This window comes from Leptidea sinapis, chromosome Z (genome assembly GCF_905404315.1).
Source record: "Leptidea sinapis chromosome Z, ilLepSina1.1, whole genome shotgun sequence".
In the NCBI taxonomy this organism is placed as follows: Eukaryota; Metazoa; Arthropoda; class Insecta; order Lepidoptera; family Pieridae; genus Leptidea; species Leptidea sinapis.
The window spans coordinates 19,182,930-19,204,107 of NC_066312.1; the positions used below are offsets into that span (position 1 = coordinate 19,182,930).

At 34.9% G+C, this 21,178-nt stretch overlaps 1 protein-coding gene across 2 annotated transcripts; it reads right to left on the reverse strand.

Annotated features, from left to right (window-relative positions):
• Positions 1-3,171: 3,171 nt before the first annotated feature.
• LOC126978447 (ankyrin repeat domain-containing protein SOWAHC-like) lies at positions 3,172-20,391 on the reverse strand. Of its 2 annotated transcripts, XM_050827241.1 has the most exons (7): positions 19,258-20,391; positions 14,264-14,336; positions 12,585-12,677; positions 11,495-11,605; positions 9,462-9,649; positions 8,074-8,190; positions 3,172-6,415 (listed from the first exon to the last, which is right to left on the reverse strand). In XM_050827241.1, the coding sequence occupies exons 1-7, from the start codon at positions 19,294-19,296 to the stop codon at positions 6,314-6,316; spliced, it is 723 nt and encodes a 240-aa protein (XP_050683198.1). In that variant the 5' UTR covers positions 19,297-20,391; the 3' UTR covers positions 3,172-6,313. The 2 variants fall into 2 exon arrangements, with proteins under 2 accessions (XP_050683198.1, XP_050683200.1); XM_050827243.1 differs by lacking the exon at positions 11,495-11,605.
• Positions 20,392-21,178: the final 787 nt, after the last annotated feature.

Sequence of the window (21,178 nt, forward strand, 5' to 3'; positions counted from 1 at the left end):
ATTGGCTAGCAAGTGGATCACTTAAACCAAAATGGTCTGAAGTGGCTAGACACAGTACGGCTACCAAGAGTCTCTGGGCACAATGGAACAGTTTGGTGATGCATGACGGGTTGCTCTGCCGTAAATGGGAAACCCCGCAAGGAAAGGATTGCCATCTGCAACTGGTCGTTCCCAGGGAGAAGGTGAACGAGATCCTGAGAGCTTATCACGATGGTTCTTCAGGTGGACATGTGGGAAGAAGAACTCTCACAAAAATTAAAGAACGATTTTACTGGTTGCATTGCCGTGATGATGTGGAAGACTGGTGTCGTAAATGCAAGAGTTGTGCATCTGTCAAAGGACCTCAGACCCGGAACAGAGGAGCTATGAAGTTGTATAATGTTGGGGCTCCGTGGGAGAGAGTAGCTCTGGATATAGCCGGACCGTTTCCAGTCACCAAAGCTGGAAACCGTTACATAATGGTGGTGATGGATTATTTCACGAAGTGGCCGGAAGCAGTTGCTCTACCTTATCAAGAAGCAGTCACCGTTGCGACGAAGCTGGTGAATGAAGTTTTCTGCAGATTCGGTGTGCCTTTGGAGATGCACAGTGATCAAGGGCGGAACTTCGAGTCACAATTATTTCAAGATTTTTGCAAGATCTTGGGAATCCATAAGACCAGAACTACGCCATATCATTTACAGTCGGACGGGATGGTGGAGAGGTTTAACCAAACATTGGAGCAGCATCTGACAAAAGTAGTGGACAGTCATCAGGATAACTGGGATGAGTACATTCCACTGTTTCTAATGTCGTATAGATCCGCAATACACGAGACGACTACGGTGACTCCTGCGTACGCCAATTTTGGAAGGGAATTGAAATTGCCAGCTGATTTACTCTCAGGCTGTCCACCAGATACTCCGAAAAGTATAACAGAATATGTGGATGAGTTACGGAACAAGATGGTTGACATCTACGAGGAAATTAGAACAACCGGGCTTAAGGCAAGTGAACGGATGAAGACCCGCTACGATCAAAGAGCTAATAGTCCTAGTTTTCAAGAGGGAACCCTGATTTGGTTACACAATCCCGTAAGGCGAAAGGGGAAGTCTCCGAAACTCCAACCAAGTTAGGAGGGACCATACAAAGTAATTACAAGGATAAATGATGTGACTCTGAGGATCCAGCATACCCCTTGAAGTCCCCCGAAAATCGTACATGTTGATCGGGTGGCTAAGTACTACGGAAGCAACGATGATCGGGACGATGTGTCTTAGGGGGGGGGGGCAGTGTTGCGTAGCAACGCTGCAACGTAAATGACGAGAGTGTCAAACTTCAAGAGATTGTTAATTTCAACGGCTCCGTCAGCAATACTCGTAGCTCAGCGGAAAAGTGTTTACTTTAGACGCTGTAGACCCGGGTTCGATACACCTACCAGTGTATGGAATTTTTTGGGTTTTGTTAAGTTAATGGAAATTTCTAGTAAGTTCAGGATCAAATCGAACAGAAAAAAAGGAATGGAAAATGTGTAAGCAGGATAAAAATAGTTAAAAGAATTTTCTAGTACAATTTAAATTTAAAGATGGAATGGGAGAATCATTTTAAAAATAGAACAGATCCGGGGGTGTATAAGCCGTACTAAGCGTGGCCTACGGCAGTTCTAGTTCTGACTCGAAAGTGTAAAGAAGAAGAAGAAGAAAAGAAGAAGTAGTGAAAAGTGGAAGTGTTCCAAGAAGAAGAAGATAGAAGAGACTTAGTGTTCGGTGGGGTGTGACGCGTTGAAGGTACCGCCGCCCACAAGAGGAACAGCGGCAGACCGGCGAAGTGCAAGTTCAGAATAAGTGAACGTAAATAAAGACTCGTTCCTATAAGCGGAGTATTATTTCCAATCCCTGACCCGCTTCCATGTCAATATGTTATGTTTTTAAAGTGATAACCCTCACTTCTAGGATTAATACAAAAATAAAATTTAAAAAACAAAATTTTATGAACGATGCGGGACTCGAACCGACGACCTCCGGCGTTCATAAAATTTTGTTTTTTAATTTTTATTTGTGTATAAAGAAAGCTCAAATCGAAACAGGACGAATATTATGATTGTAGAACTATCATAATTTGAGTGGAAGTGCAAAGTTGGGTCCGAAGAGGACTGGAATATTCCAGCTCGCCCGGCGAAATACCACTCTCCCACTAAAACAAACCTGAAATAGGTTTGCTGCTGTGTTTCGTTCAGTCTGAGTGCTACCCATAGGCGTAAGCCCCTTCTAGAGATAAATGACAAAATAGAATAAAAACAGACTACTCCAGGAAGGTACCTACCAGACTAAAAAGTACTGGAAAAGCCATCCCTGGACGTCCACAATTAGGACCTTAACCCAGAATTCCGTGTATGTAAGGCTGTGCTGACTCGGGGCAATAAGAGCAATAGGCTCACACCAACCACCTCTACATACGCATGCATATAAATTAAATAAATGCTGTCCACTTTCATCTAGAGACGATGAAGCCAGCCCTGCTATTTTTGACCGAGACACAGATATCCTCTCTGGCTGATATATCTTGCCTCTCCTCTCCAGGGGTATAAACTGGAACACTCCTTTATACCTCCTCCCTGATGTAAATGCATGGTATGTGCTGTCTGTTCTCGACGCCTGAGTAGCCTTGAAGGACAGGACCTATCCGTTCTCTGGCTACGCGAAGACTGCGACAACCTGTGAATTTATGCGTGTTTGTATAGATCCCATAGCGGTAACGCAGAGACTTACTGGCTCCTTGAATACATTCAAATTGCTACAGATTCCATGTTAGTGCAGATGCCCACCGCTGAGATCGTGGTACTTGGCGAATTAAATGCCCACCACGCTGGAATACTAGGCCCACGTACCACCAATAATATATATTATATAATAGCTTTAGCATATGGTTTGACATAACTGGAAAGTAGAACATTCAGTAGAAGTTCACATCCGGGCGGCTACCCACTTTCCCTCCTTTGGGGTCATCAGATCACTGCCAGATCCGGAGCAACGTGCTGTAATATAGAGATATTCTCCAGGCGTGGAGTCAATATTATCAATCAACTTAAACCATGCCTACCTTCCAGTTTTTCACCGGGCACTGTGGTCGAAATTTTATGCTCTTCCTTCTGATTAAATAAGTACTGCTTTGTTGAGAAGAAAAACAACTCTATCGTGATTCTAATTTATTTATATGTTTGTTCATTAAAATATCACATTACACATACTAGTAAATAATACTAAAATAGAACATTACATAAATTAGCGATTATTATTCTATAACAAGGCCAACGCATAATAAGATTGAAAATTAATTTATGAAAAGAAATATAAATTTATATAATACTCGCTGATAAAAATAAATGCAAAAAACAAATATAATTGAAAGTAAAGCTTAAAATGTAAGTAATTTACGGCCGTTCCCAATATTCAGTCTATCTCCGGTTGTGACCTAGATTGACCTTGAGATTAAAATCGTAACTATCGTTGACTTTTCTGTCCCAATATATTTATCGACGGTAACTCACCGGGAGGAAGTATAGCTTACCAGCGAGATAATTTTAGTTTTAATTTTAGAGAACATAGTATATTGGGAACGGTTGTTAATATTGTTTCAATGTCATACTACTACCTTCAAGTTAAAAAAACTTCGGAAGGTTTGCCATACTACCATCACGTTGATAAAAATAATATGATTAAGTAAGACGGGTGCATTATTACTTCTTAGTACACCGATGAATTATGCCACCGTCATTTAGAAATATAAACATTAAAAATCCTCTTGTGTCGGTTCGTCATTCAACAATAACAACAGTGCATCGAAAAACCTTAAATGTATGTTATTTCTCACTTGTTATTTTATTAATAAGGCTAATTAAAAATTCACTATGAAAACATGTATTAATATTATTTATTATAAAATGGAATGTTTAATAAGATTTGGAATTCATGTATTAATATTATCACAATAATTAAAACCTAAATTTAAGTTTAATGATAAAACTTAATTTACTTTGGTTACACTCAAATTGTGATACAAGCACTGAAAAGGACTGGACCATTTCAATATGAAATCGTTGGAGATAAGACGAAAAATAGCTATGTGTCAAATTTACATAAAATTATACATGGTAGAATCATATATCCAGAATATCTTATAAATGTAAACCTTACAGTCCCTAGAAATAGACTAAGATTCCGTATCAAAAATATTTTCAGCCCAAGAATCAACAGGACTTAAATAGGGAAAATTCCCCCCTAACGCCCCCTTAAACAGAATTATGTGCATCTATAATGATATCAATGCAAAAAATGGTAATATAGATATTTTTCATATTAATATCAATAAATTTAAAACGGACTGCATTAAAAGTATTAAGATCTTAATTATGTAAGTTAAATATTAGAAGTAAATTATTGTATTGTTCTATAGTCATATATTTTAGAAATCTCTTTTTTATAATAGAAATGTATTTAAGTCATTTTTTATCATTATTTTTGTTTTAACTCTTCATATCTATAATTTTATTATGTTTAATTGTTCAACTTTGGTAAATGTTGTTTACACCTGTAAATACATGTAGTACTGTACTTTCCCTTGTGTACTTACTAAAATTTTAATTGTAGAATGATGTGCTGTTGGTGTAACTCTAAATAAATAAATAAAATAAAAGAGACTAAAAGAGAATTTTAGGTCGTCGTTGTCGATTTAATTAGTGCCCTCTCTTAGACACTATGAGTACTAAGGTCTAACTTGAGTTTGAAATCTGTAATGGAACAACGCAAGTGTCTCAATGACGTACTAGATGGCGTTATAAAAAAGTATTTAGATTAAAACACCAATAAAGAAAGATACATCTAAAGACCATATCTAAATCCATCACTTGATATAAAGCCGCTTCCGATATAACTCGATAGATATCGAAGTATATATTAGTATTCATATGAATTAAATAGTTTAAGGTTAAGAACGGATAGATACCTAAACATTATCGGCCTTACAAATAAACTTAGTATAAAGTTATATATCAATCAAAAGCAAAATGAATATTTGTAAACATTTTGCATATTCTTAGTTTATTAGGGCGTATAACGTTTCCCGCGTTTATATGCAAGGCTGCTTGATATTCGGAAAACTTAGGAATTATCATTGTATTATTGACAGTGTTGCCAGTGATACAGACAACATTTTGTATATTCTTGGTTTATTCTCAGATATAACATTATACCAAGTTTAGTTATGAGGCCGTTAGATTCAAATTACAAAGATCATTAGAGAATTTAAATGTACTCAATGTTTCAAGATACTGACCACATACACAGAAGTTTTCATACAGTAAGGATATTTAGATTAACTTAGTAAAATTAGTTATTAAACTGCTATTTGCGACATATCCTAAAAAGTCTGTGTGGTGATCAATTCACAGATAAATAATAATAATAATTTCCAGTTTCCTATAGTAGGTACTTATATTAAAATGTATTTAATCTTCATGTATATAATACTTCTGTACGTGTGTTGACAGTGAACTTCTCCTAAACGGCTGGACCGATTTTGATGATTTTTCTGTATTATATATATAATTCTCCTGCGTATGTTGGTGATCTCCTAACGTCTGGGCCCATACTTAAAATTTAACACGTGTGTACAGGATAACGTCATGTCGGGTCCGCAAGTATAACAATATATACGAGTGAAAACATGGCCACAGAAATCCAAATAGCATTGTAGAAATAACAATTGTTTTCGATTTAGATCAAATTCAATGTACCTACATACTACTGCACTATTCAGTTTCATAACAATACAAAAATATATCTGGCACATGATCAATTCACAAATTAAAATAAAATATTTGAAAATAATGTCGTATTTTATACGACACTACGAAAAAAGTTCTATCAACTCATCAGCGTAATTTAAGTTATATAAATAAATTTTTAAGCGCGTTTTAATCATTTGAGAGTATATTCATTTAAAAATGTGATGCTTGCGTAAATCAAAGATATAATAAGTTGAAAAATTCATTCATCATCATCACCCATTTTAAATTTATTCAAATACACTATTACTTGATATTTTTCTACAATTATTATACCGAAAATATCAAACTTTAACGCATTTTCATAATAATAATTATTTAAAATAAGATATAAAAATTATTAACATTAATACAGTATAAAGCATTTACTATTTGCAATTATTATTGAAAGCGTGAGTAACATAACTATGATATAGTCTAATATCTAATAAATATAAATGAACAAAAAATAAATATTTTAAAATAGTAGCTACTAAGCTTGTACAGTGTGAGTTAGCTATGTGAAGCTCTATGGTGTCTCCAGGATGAATGGAATCCCGCCGCAGAATCTGAATCAGAATCACCTTCCTCGTTAACTCCCATCTGAGCTCGAGGCTGCAATACAATAAAATTTACATCAGAATTATCTTTAAAATATAAAACCCGATAGTGGCAAGTATCAGTATGATTTTTTTTAAGACAGTCAGGGCGAGACGAGCAGGATGTACAGCTGATCGTAATCAATACACCCTGCCCATTACAATGCAGTGCCGCTCAGGATTCTTGAAAGGCACTACAACTGCGCTCGTCATCTTGGGACATAATAAGTGTCATTTATCCAGTAATTACTACTAACACTAGGTACGGCGCCCTTCAGACCGAAACACAGTCATGCTTACACATTACTGCTTCACGGCAGAAATAGGCGGCGTTGTGGTACCCATATACTAGCCGGTATCCTGTGTGAAGGATCATCTCACTGGTAAATTGGTGGGTTCAGTAGAGGATTCCATTATCTGGAAGGAAAAGCCAAATACAGGGGCATCAATGAAGCCAAACAATGTACATCTAAATTAAAATTAAATTACAATTAAAATGTACATCTTGACTTAAAAGAGTGGCAATGAGTTTCTTGCTACTTCTTCTCATTAGCTTGACCCTATACGAAGTAGCGGTAAATTCAGTAAGAAACAATATTTTTATGCTTTTTTTTGACATTCATAAGTATCATTTCCGTGACCTACATGAATAAAGTGTATTTGAATTATTTTTTGAATTCCAAGACGGCCAACATCCTTTCGTTCTCATCTCTGGTCTTGAAATGCAGAGAAATCAGTACTCCGTGTACTGCTAGTTCGCTTGGCACTGCGTTGAGAAGTAGTATCTCTATTATCTATATCTTATCATCTACATTCTCCACAGGCAGTGTTTCCAGGTGTTATAGGACCTGATCCCTGCCGCTGAATTCATCACCATCGTAGCAACTGCCTAAAATCACAAAATATTTACCTCACGGTCTGGATGGTCTGGCGTTCCAAAAATTATGATTTTCAATGAATCTTCTTTCTTGTACAACAATAGTGTGACGTGTATATAATATCTAAGCTGCCGTTATCTAACTAGCTTATCATATTACGCTCATTTGGTTTTTTAAATAAACCTTAAAAAATATCGATCTATTTGATTATATTTATGCTTCGCTAGATGTAATTATAAAACTTTTATAATTTCAATATTAGAAAGTACTATAGTAAACTTCTTAAAAACAATACGGGGTTTGCACCCATATATATAACTAGCAAAATCGTAAAATTTCCGAATTAAATATTTTCGAAAATAAAAACAGGAAGGTACTTCAAAATTTTAAAGAAATTGATCCACATCAGCTGCAAAATAATAATATTTTAAATATAGATATAGCGCGATCCAGTGGGAGGTTTCCGCCGTGAAACAGTAGTGTGTAAGCATTACTGTGTTTCGGTCTGAAGGGCGCTATAGCTAGTGAAATTACTGGCCAAATGAGCCTTAACATCTGATGCTCATGGTGACGAACGCAGTTGTAGTGCCGCTCACAATATTTGGGTTTTTCAAGAATCCTGAGCGGCGCTGCATTTTAATGGGCAGGGCGTATCATCAACTGAACGTCCGGCTCGCCTCGTCCCTTACTTTCATGGAAAAAAGCACAGGGCTATGAGCGGAGGATAGCTGATAGGGTCGCGGGCATAGCTAGTATGTAAATTTATAGACACGAGCAAGTTTGGGTCATCATGTACCTGGTCAGGCGTTGAGGGTGTACTGCGGCTGTGTGAAGTTACTCCCAGCCGGCCACTAGTACCTCGGCGACGAACCTTGTTGGTACTGCCCGGGGGCGGCATTATTTTGCTCTCCTTCTGTGCAAATCACATAAAATTATCTATGTTACTATAATGTTACTATGTACACCCATGCAATAAATTCTACGTGAAATTTGAAAGCGCTTGCTTATTATCTTAATTATATCAATTTATGATTATAGTATAAAACAAAGTCGCTTCCCGCTGTCAGTCCCAGTGTATGATTAAAACTTTAAAACTTCGCAATAGATTTTGATTCAATTTTTAATAGATAGAGTGATTCAAAAGAAAGGTTTAAATGTTATAATACATGTTTAATATAGTAGAGAAACACGATAATTTTAGAGGTTTCAAATGTGATGTCGTCGATAAACATATTTTTTTGCGCTTACATTACAAACGTTGGCAGATACCTACGAGATAGATCTACAACTTAATAAGGTCTACAAAAAAGTCCCCGATGTTATATGTCTATCTCTTAGGGATAACCCATAATAACCATTTTTTATCCTTTACTTTTTACTAGAAATAACAGCTTATATACGAAGCGATTTTATCCATTACAGCATTAATCATTATCCATTACCTTACATACATTGTTTATTTAATATATATCATTATGGATGGCCTTTTACATCATGCAAATTAAATGACTATTTTCGAAGATATTACCGATTTTAAATGCAGGGACATAGCGGTGGTGGCGGTATTGGCAGGGAAGGAGAATGTATCATCAAGTCAATAAAGTATATATGCAGTCTACGAAACTTATTTTTGTATATTATCGTAGTTTATTTTTGAAGTATAAATAACGGGGTCACTCGAAAATTACATTTTTCTATTTAATTTTTGCTATAAACTTTTGACAGAACGAAGTCTGTCTAGGCAGCTAGAAATATAAATAATAAAACCGATCAATATAATTTACAATCATATTAATCATTTATAAACGCCTAATGATTAGTAATAAGCCGTTATCTTGTAACTGAGACCAGCGCCTTATAACAAGAATGAACGAAGTCATTTAATTGTGATAAGTCTGTATAAGGTGCTGTATAGCTTTAATTCATTATTATTCCCAAATCTTGAATCATTTTTTATTTGAGGTAAAGTTCCTGTGGTAATGAAATAAATCCCATTTGAGGTAAAGGGATGCAGCACTCCGTTATAACCAGATTTTCTTTTTCCAATCGCGATTTGTAACTTCAAATCATCATCAAATACACACACTTAATATTGTTAATTAGATTACAATCACTTCGTTATCAGATCAGAAGAATGTCTCATTGTCTCGATTGTGACGTCAATAGTTAGTATACCATTCCCACCTGTATGTTATCAGCTGATCCCCACGACTTAAGTTGATCTCCATCTTCAGAGCGTCGCTCCAGACTTGCAGATTTGTGTCCATACGTCGAAGCTCTGGTCGCCCCAACTCCCAGGAAGTTGCTGAACGCCTCTGTTGTCTTTTTCACTCGTACATTCAAAGACCCGATGCGAAGAAATCTTTCTTTTTCTGGGAACATTCATAATTACATTGATGGTGTTGCCTATGCGTAATTTATTGGGAATCAGAAGTGTTTGACATCATTTATATTTAATTTTTATCGTTTTTACTCATCCACATTGGAATACCCATTTGAAACATAGATCTCATATAAATCCGCAATAACTAAAAGCGATTGGTTAAGAAATGATGTGATTATTATTTACCTGACCTGATATGACAATATGTTGTATACATTGCCTGACCAATGAGGATTTATTTCCCCGCGCCCGCCCACTTCAGTTGCTTGTCTGATTTTCGGATGGAATTTCGCATTTTGACGTGATGTCCGGTGATAGAATTCAGCTTCTGGTATCGAGTTGATACCTCTCTCAACCAGTGATATATGCGGTATAAAAGTCAGAGAGAACCCACAGCTCTACGCATTGCCACAGAATCTTGGTCGTCGATGATACTCAGACAGACTGACTGTACTCGAGAACAGACACCCTCCCTGATGTAAACACACATACCAGCCCGTGGTACAAAAGAGTGTTACAGATTATACCCCGGGTAGGAGCCAAAGAGGATATTTGTGTCTTGGTCAAAAATAGTGTAGCGGGCTTTACCATCTCCAGGTGGAAGTGGACAGCATTTAAATTCTCCTGATATTGCAGAAGTCTATAGCTAATTTGGAAAAGGGTGTTTGAGCCTACTTCTTTGTTTGCCGCGGTGCAACTTAGGCATCCACTATTAAGCACGGGTCCTAATTTTGGACGCCCAGGTACGGAATCCCATGGGCTGCTAAGTCTTTATCTGCTATTTCTCCGGGTCTAGCATACCCTAATTCAGGTCCCATAGGACACAACATAGCACTGAGTTTGAATGCCTGTAATTTTATCTATAAATTGTTTATTTTAAATTATATTTTCTGTGTATGTCGTTATTATTAACTTTAATAGTATAATAAATAAAAAAATAGTCCAATACCTAATTAGTGTTATTTTTAAGAGTTCCTGTTCAGAAATATCTTCTTACAAAAACAGGTTTGCTAAGATTTCAGATTGGGCCACACATAAAAATTCAACCTGCATATTAATAAGGGATTAGTATATGTTTAAAAGAAAAACACAATAACTTTAATTTCGAAAATTAATTAACATAAAACGAAACTCTGACACACGTCTCGAATTATTTATTTTTTGTGTATAATTATTGATATAAATTGTATGCAATTAATATGCATTTATTTTTTTGTCACACGACGAAGCAATAGATGCATGTAAATAAGTCCAATTAAAGTATCAGAAACCGCTATTGATTAAATAATTTAAATAACAAAACTCCCATACCCCAGACGAACGAAAAAAATCCACAATCACCAGAAGGACAACATAAAAAAACAAAATGGTCTTTTTCATAAGAATGTCAGCTGCGATACACATCCTCTCTATTGGTAGTCTCATAAAACTTGTTTTATGGAATAAGGGACGAGACGAGCAGGACGTTCAGCTGATGGTAAATCGTACGCCCTTCCCATTTCAATACAGTGCCGATCAGGATTCTTGAAAGACCCAAAAATTTTGAGCAGCACTACAACTGCGCTCGTCGCCTTGAGACATAAGATGTTAAGTCTCATTTTCCCAGTAATTTCACTAGCTACGGCGCCCTTCAGACTCAAACACATTAATGCTCACACAACACAGAAATGGCAGAAATAGGCGCCGTTGTGCACTCTATTCGATAAAGTCCGTGTGGCTGTGTCATTGGGCATAGAGGAATTGGGGTTATAATGTTTGTTAATATAACACAATATATTGCAAACACAACACAACATACAACACACCAACCCCACCTCAACCATTCCTATCTTACTTGACGGCGTATACACAAGTGATGTGTTCGAGGAAAGATGCAGGTGCGGCGAGTAAATCTCCTCTAGGGTTACAACTGATAATAATGAAGGAGACCTAACAGCATCTAAATCTGAAATATGTTTAAACCAGCAGTGTTAGAATCGCGGCAAACTGAAACTAAACTGCTTGGCGATCCTTAAAGATATGATCTTCAAGTTCAAGTATAGTTTATCTTCAATTTGAAATACGGATTATTCATTAATAGGTGGCAAGGTTTTTTGGGATCAAATATTAATTTTGTAATTTTGTATTATTTCAGATTATTATGTTTTCGTTGTAATAAGACAAAATACTGAGAAACTAAGAAAAGTAACTGATTGTGATGTTTGTTCCTAATAAAAACTCTTATAATATATTAATTTTTTATTTTTTTTTTATTTAACAATTTGCCCCATTTGGTGTAACAACCAGCCCCGAGCACGGGGTTGAAAGTTACACAGCTTTTTTTTTCAGAATTTATACATTGATGCCTTTACTATCAGTCTGCTACATAAAATTTATTTTAAATAAAAATCCTGTATAGTTACTCTATCAAATAAACCTCAAATATACTCAGGTAAAACCATCGAACCAATAAAAAATATGACAGTTTGTAAAAAAAAATGTCACAACCCGCCCCGGTCTCCCCTACTCGAGTCGTAACCAACACGTTTATAGGTATATCATATAGAAATATATATTGCGTATTTGCGCGTATGACGTTTAGATTAATTAAAAAAAAATATACACTGTATTAAATATTGATTTCAATTATTATTTAAAATTAAAATTAAAAATCCCTTTTTCGTAAGTGCAAGCAATAAGTTGGCAAAGTAGGATTGCAATCGGATGAATGGTATGGCAGCTCATTAAAATATGCACTGTATCTAATAATTATATAGACCATAATTTTAACAAAATACAATCCTTGCTGTATTTGTAGAGCTACGTCATAATAAAGAGCCTGTAAATCTGACCCGTTGGAATAAGACCTCCCTCATATTTTGTTTGGCGAAATTACACATTTCAACATAAATATTATGTACAAAAAACAACAACAATAGGCTTACTTCTATACGAGCCTGGCGATAGAGACGTGTCCATATAAACGAGGTATTGTCGAGGCTTCTTGCCTGACCAATCACGAACGTTTGGATCAGCATCTGAAAAATTTATTAAATGACAAAGATTAGTTCAGTTTTGACATTGATATACTCATGAAAGTTCGAGAAAATGCACAATAGCGTTGCAAGCAATAAATTGCCGTTATTCATTGGATAATAATATTCAAGAATCTAATTGTCATATAACATCGATAGTAAATTATTATTCCTCATAATCTGTTGAAATGTAAGGGGCATTGGGTGGTATAATCTAAAACTATGCTTTCTAATAAACTAAAAGCATGTCCATATTAACATTTTTGCTAGTGAGAAATTATCAGCGTTGGAATTGCAACACGACAAGAGTGTAAACGCTGCAGAACATGGGCGACTCAGATTTTCAGGATATTGAATGAAGTCAATAATTTCCTGCACCCAAATATTACAACCTTCAACACCCCTTCAATATCCTTAGTCCGTTAGAAGAACACAAATTGTGATCATCATAACGTTAATCTGTCACGAATAACTACTCACGGTTTAACAAACGTTGCCATATTTTTTTTTGCAAACGATTACCGAGTATTTATTAAAATTTCTTAAAAATAAGGGAAGAGACGAGCAGGTCGTTCAGCTGATGGTAAATGATACGCCCTGCCTATTACAGTGCAGTGCCACTCAGAATTTTTGGGGTTTTTCACTATAACTGCGCTCGTCACCTTGAGACATAAAATGTTCAGTCTCATTTGCCCAGTAATTTCACTAGCTACGGCGCCCTTCAGAACGAAACACAGTAATGCTTACACTTTACTGCTTCATGTCAGAAATAGGCGCCGTTGTGGTATCCATAATCTAGCCGGCATCTGTGCAAAGGAGCCTCCCACTGATATGTATTGAGTAAAGGTTATCTTTTACGTAGGTAATGTTGATAAATAAAAGTATGAACTAAAAGAAAAGGCCCGCTCTTCGAACAATATGTATCTAAATTCTTTTCGTGGATAGTCTACTTATAGCCAATATTCCACTTTTACAATCCAGTATTTACTTTTTTTGATTCCCAAAAGTTCGCACCTTATTTATTGTACGTCATTCAAACTTACTATATGAATTATTTGAACTATTTGATAACGGAGGCTAAACGGGATATTATGAATTGAGCTTCTCAAACTAGATAAATAGTCCAGAGATAACCGGATAGTCTATATTTTATACCTTTACAGTTAACTGTTGTGGTATGAACCAATTAAGCACTAGACTCGAAACAAGAATAAAATTATCGACCTCATTACCATCGCCATATTTTCGCTGGTTGAGGGGAGACTAAAATGCTAACAGAAAAAAAATAACAGCAGTGCTTTAAGCGCTATAGTTAAATTTATATTTGGGAGGATGTGGGGTAAATAGCGTTCGTCGAGCAATATTGTGAATTATTTCTGCGATGACCTATATCGCCCAGTGCTCAGTGAATTTAACACATAAACAAAACTTATCGTCTTCACAAAATTATGACTAGAAAATCAATCTTAAGAACGCTTTTCGCCTTTAATCTACAAAAAGACACATATTGGCGACAAGTAATATTTACAACGCCATCTAGGCAAAACCGAGTAAATGAATTGAGCTGAGATTGGATAATGGATACGAACCGTAAGCTTCGACCAATAGCCTGTAAACGTTTTCGTGTCGGAACTGCATTGCAATGTGGAGCGGTGTGTAGCCCTGTAAGAAATTAAACATATTATTTGATTCTAGTGAAGGATAACTTATTATTGTGTGAGGAAGTCGGTCTATGACATTACATTACATGGCCATACATAAACTATATTTCGGAACAATGAGTTCATAGCTGTGTAAACTTCAACAAAACAGTTCTTAAAGTGTCCATCAGAGGCGCTGTAGTTATTTCTGCAAAAGCGAATTTTTTGTGTCTTACGGGTCGTAGCCACTGACCTATATAAATACCACTGGACAGGCTTTTCTATATGTTTGACAGCAATTGTTGTGCTTATTTGAAGCGCCACTCGCGAGCGTCCAGAGAACGAATTTTCATGTATTATACAAATGGCTGCGAAAGGAACGTACAATAACTTTGAAGTATTTTTGTATTTTGAATTAATTTCGTTCATTTTCCGTGTTATTTATACTTTATTCAGCGTAATAAAGTACACATTTTTTTGTAAAGTTTTCCACCATCTATCGGTATTTGGTGAGATTGTCTTCACATATTTTAGTACCGCAGATACTCGCTACATGGCCAACAGCGCCAAAATGGCGAACATTAAACAAGCACAAAATTACTTTCACAGCCTCCAGTCCAGTGGTAAAAGCTATCTGTCATAACTATTGTTTACGTTTTTTTTATCTGCTAGTTTCATTCAATATCCTCTATCCGCCGCCGTGTGGACTACGAACAGTAATAGTGACTCGAGGCGTCATTGTGCGGTTTAAATCTGATACAACCTTGACCCTTTTCTAACGCGAAATTAACGCTTGTGATATTGCGGCAAGAATAATTTCAGAACGTGGCTAATTTGCTCTAAATGATAAATAAATTAAATAAATAGAGAAATCCAGCCAGGTCAGGTACGTCAAAGTCAAATACATAGCGTTTCGTATCATCGTAAGATATAACACTTTCTATTTCAGCCGCACTCTCTTGACATAGTAGTATTGGTCGTTGTCTCCAAGGACATGGATCACATACTACTGCCCTTCTACTGCAGTAGATATACAACGTTATACCTACTATTATGTAATTCTATTTACGTTCTAAATACTTTTATAAAGGGAACTTTATTATTTTGCAGTCGCCATAGTAGTTATTCATTATTTGATATTATAGCGGCAATCAGTATAAATTTAAGCTCGCCATAAGATATTGCTCGCTGACATAGATAATCGTATAGTGGACTATTGATAGAAGTATCAATGTTGATTACACTTTAGTTACTTACTTAACTACACACATCAATAATGTTGCTTTTACTATCAAGTACCTAACTAAAAGGGAGATGCTACGAGTGCACACATTGGAAAGTATACGGGGATTAAAATATGGACTATAAATAAGAAACTATTTTGGAAATTGGCTAAAAAAAGGAATGGGTCTTTAAGAAAATAATATTTTTATACTTCATAGTATCACTGCTTTCCATCGAATTGCAAATACATGTTTTTTATCTTACACATTATTTTGGGGGTCATACACGATAACCACAGCGTCGAGGAATCGAACCTAAGGGCTGCGAAGTACCCGGTCCAGGTTGAAAGCCGAGCCCATCATAATTACCCACAAGAAATCGAGTTCAAGTTCGTGCTGGGGTTATCGTGAGAAGCGGCCAGCGGGAGCAAGATCCATATTCAGGCCTTGGTCCTTTGGGTTAGAAAATCGTAAGTCCATCTTAAAAGCTAAGTCGGTAATAGCAGAGAATAACAGAGAAAAACTAATTCAAAACGCACACGCAAATACAAACGGAAGTTGATAAGTATATTGACATTTTACAAAGACATTGTCAAACATATAAAGAAATCAAATAAATAAATATCGATTTTAATTGATCTATTTCATTACATTTTTAATAATATTATTATTAACACTGCATGTATCCTATATATTTATACCTATTATTAATTTCTAACAATAGCACTGTGCAACAATAAATTTGCTACTACATCCAAGGTATATTATGGCTGTATGAAAACACGCCATCATTATAAAATAAAAATCTATTCATTATTCTGTTATAAAACCTGTGTGATGACAACAATAGAGATAAAGATAGACTATTATTACCCGCTTCAAAATCGATAAGATCAAGTAAATCGCTTCGAGCAATTAGTAATTGGCAGAACTGATTCGTAACATTCAAATATGTCGTCATATTTCTGTTTGTATTGTAAAGTATCGTTCCGATACTTATTTTATGTAAAGTGTGGCAATCTTTTTTAATATACTATTATTTTTATAAAAACAGAAAATATATGAAGTTTTTACACGCTTTTTTAGCTTAACTTGTATGTATCTTTGTAACCTACTCATTTGGGCGTTGTTTTTAGTTTTTAGTTTTTTATAACTACTTTTATTATTTTTATATAAAAGTAAATCACTGGGCAATTGCTAGCCTAAAACGGGCTTTCCCATATATCACTTCAACTTAAAGAAAACGTCTAGTAGTATTCACATATACATAGAGAAACAGACACGCTGTAAGTATTAGCCGACTGGTTTGAGCGTAGGACTATTTCATAGTTGGACATACACAGCTTGAATGGTGTGCTTGCATTCCACGATTTATTTTAGTTTATGCTTTATGGATCACCCGTTTATAAGCTTCACTCTTTAATAAGTCTATATCGAGCTTGAATATTATTAGATTGTTAATTTAATAACGATATTAAATTCATCGATAAACATTAGTCTTATTCATAATGACTTATTGGAGGGTGAAAACGTCGTTAATATACGCTAAATAAAAAATGGTAAGTATTCAGTAATTGCATCATACAAGATCTAAAACACACATTAAACCTATCTTAACTCCTTGATAGCAAAAAATGGTCGATGTGATTTGTATTTACGTTTGTTTTTGATGTCATTCGGTTTATTATATTAAGCTGGGGTCACATAAGGCATAACACCTAACGTTCTTTAACGAGTTCAAAATAGCGTGCTTATGGATAATTAACCTAAAAGGTTTTTTTTAAGTTCATTGGCCAATACAGAACAAGTACATAACATTTTTATCAAATTATTACCACGAAAATCTCACGGGTTTATCTGGTTACAGAGAGCCATTCATTTCATAAAACCCATTCCTTTTTGAGACAGTATATTTTAAAGCGTGTTTTCTTTTCGGGCAGTTCGTTACTGTAATTGGTATTCGGAAATTGACAGATCTCTTCCCATATTTATTATTAATTTTTGATAAGTAGTATTTGTGGTTTATGTCTGGTTGTCCTATGTGTCTATTTTTTTCAATTGACAGGGTGGGATTATTAATTTCGGTTGAAATAGAAAATATAACTTTATCATATACATTCATAACATAACAGTGTCGAAAGAGCTGGTCATAATTTTCCTTATTTTTATTTAGTTATACGTTTTGGTATAGTTGGTGTGATGTCCGGCTTGTTTTGCGAAGAGTTAATGAGTATGCACTTGGTTTATTGAGTGTGTATTGTCAGACCTTCATCGTGTGGCTATTTACAGAGTTGTTTAAAATTAAGTTTCAAGATGTCCTGGGCGTTTTTAACGGTTTTTTGAGCTCAGTGGCCTCGTTTATTATGTTAGCTATATCATTAATATATAACAGGTACTCAGTCGGGCAAATGATGGAACCCTGTGCTGTGCCCTGTGTAGTTGATATTAAGTCACTCCTTTGTTTAGCTAGCTAGACTTACAGTGGGTTTTTTATTGAGATGATATTTTTTATCAGTTATAACAACGGAATCTGAATACCACTCCGCAATAGTTTATTTAATAGCGTGTCATAATTTAATGTATTAAATGCCTTACTGAAATCTATTAGTAGAACAAGCACGTGAAGTTTATTGTCTAAGTAGGTATTAACTTCGAAAGTAAAGTGTCTTAGTAACTCTGTTATGGTTTTATTTTTTTGGAAACCATATTGATTATTGAATGCTGCTTTAAATAATAATTTATTTTTACTCCCATGGGAAATTACCATTCAATTATTTTATCTGTATAAAAAGATGATGGTACATATTAAATCAAATAAACAAATATACTAAAATATCAATATCGTACGTGATTTGATACGACAGAACTAAAGAAAACTATTTTATAAAGCTATTCGATACCTAAACATCACATGATGATATTAAACTCATATTCAATCTCAATATAGCACCAGCTGCAACATAAAAGTGAAAATTGGAACGGGGGAAACCGTATCACAGACGGTGGAATATTATGTCATTTGTTATACAGTGAACTATTTACCTATCTACGCGAAGGGTTGCAAAGAAACTCTGCTATTTTCAAGCGACTGCAAAAAGACAGTAATTCTCAATTCGGTTGTTATATACGATTGACACCTTAGAAATAAATATCCACTTTTAATAAATAAAATGAATCCTAATAATTTTACAACCAATAGGATTATCACTAAGATTCCGATGTCTGTCCGGCCGTCAGTAGAGACCACAGTAATTAGACAATTAAAGTCTACAAATACGCAAATATGAGTAAGCAATTTTAATTGTCAATGTGTGCGTTAGGTAGTGGTTTAAAATTCAAAATACTAAAGAGCTAAATATTATCGTTACCGAATATTAACGACAAAATCGGTTACAATAATAAAAGAATCGAATTCCGTTTCTATGTTGGTGTCTTCGTTACAGATGTTCCTCTGTCTTGCACGCTTTGTTTGTCTACACTAGTAAACTGTAAGCTTATGGCGAATTCCAAATCAACGTCATGTAAATATAATAAAAAAGTACAGAGTGTTATATCTTGTACGATGGTACGTAACCCTTCTTTATCCGTTTTTTAATTGGTTGAAAACAATACAAACTTTTACTATAAAAACTTAAAAGCACTATAAAATCTCAACAACATCCTAAATTTTACAACGTACTGAGAAGCTACAAGTAGTCGGGCAATAAAACAGCAACTTACCCCATTCTGCATCCGTCCCGGCGAACAACAGCGGCACATGAAAAATAAGTAATGACGTTTTAATAGTACTGTAACACAGGTTTAATAATGATAGAAGATTTTATTGAGTTCTAATATGACTAAAAGGTGTATGCTGCATTTTTTTTTCTAAGAATAAAACCAGAAGAGAACGAGAATAAGATTTCAGTTTTATGCAATGATCAAATAGCTTATTTGTGTACTTGACATTTATAATATTAAAAACACCCTTAATATGAAATTACAGAAGAATCTGTGCTTATTCTAGAAACGTATTATTTAAGCTTTGACGAACTATTTATTCATGAACTTGCGAATTACAGTTCTGATAGATGTTTGTTAACCATTCAGTAATTAGATCAATTCGCGCTTACTCTGTAGCTGGAACAAAAATAGATTATTATAAGTGAATATCGGAGCATAATACCGCTAACTTTTTTCTGATACTACATTAGAAGTATTACAGGCTAATTAAGCTTAGTCTGAAACATTTCATATCTATTTCGTAGCACGACGGAACTAAATTCGACCCAAATTTGGTTGTTGAGGAATGTTGCTTAAAAAGAATGGGATGCACGCTTTATACCGCGCTAAGCGAGTCAACAGCTCATGAAGATGCCTCTTGTAAGAGGCTAAACAGGTGTCCAAGAGATTGTTTGGACTTAATTGGAGATAACACTTAAAGATTTATAAAATGTATTAATAGCAACTATGTTTAGACAAATCGCCAAATTCGATTAATTTCCTTAAGAATGCCACATAAACGTGACATTCAGAAGGTATGCTAGAATTTGGCGGCAAAAACTAGATGAGACAGCTCATGGAAATACTTCGTGATAGTTGTAGTAAAAAGAATATAGTAAAGGAGACGTGTCTACACAATGCCAATGAATCTATGTAAGTAGTATACATCCATAACTGCAAAATCCCCTTCGATTCGTAATTGATATTTTTTTTAAAGATGCCTACTCGGATATGTTGCTAGTGTTCTGAAATATCTACACTTTCCTTTAATAGAATAAAGATACTTACAGAGCGTTCATTAACAATATTTCTGTGTACACCCGCAAGTAACTTGACCAAACTCTCATCGCCCCGCTTGCACGCCCAATGCATAGCCGTCTGAAATTTAAATTAATATTCTTTAGTTTAAAAACGAATGTTATATATGATTGGAGAATGACTTTTTCATATTTTATAGGAAAACTCAAGACAATTTTTTTGGCAGTAAACTTTACCTATATAAATAATTATGTGCAATTTTGTTCGATGACTGTTTGCCATCTTGAAAATAGTGACATGATCCAGTAGCTGTAGAAATTTTGGAAGTACTTACTGGTAAAAAAAACGCGACAAGGAATTTTGTCGTCCTCTCTTGATGTTAAGCTGATAAAAGAATTCTGAAGTGACCGAAAAAGGTGGAAATCTGAGGTGCAAGGTGAGGCCAATATGGAGGATGCTATCAGAGCCCCTAATCTCTCTTAATTTTTGCTGAGTAACAAAAGAATAACATTGGAACATGTAATACGAATTTATAAATTAAATAATATATTTTCAATCATAGTCTTCTTTCTTTTTTCATGTTAGACAAGAGTCAAAATGACATAAATGTTAAATGGGAATATTCAGCATTAAGCGATTAAAGAAGCCATTTATCTAGTCTTGATGAATATTAAAAACCCTTAATATTTTTTATGAAATATGATCAATTATGAATTAACGACAAATAGTTTATATCATTCAATCTTGCGCGGAAACAAAAGAAACCCACTAACAGAATAGAGAAACAGCTAAGGATGCAGGTAAACAATGAATGCAGTTGGGGCATTACGAAAGAGATTGCACGCAACCTGATCAGACTACACAGGGACCAATTACACAAAAAAGTGCTCATTTAAACTAC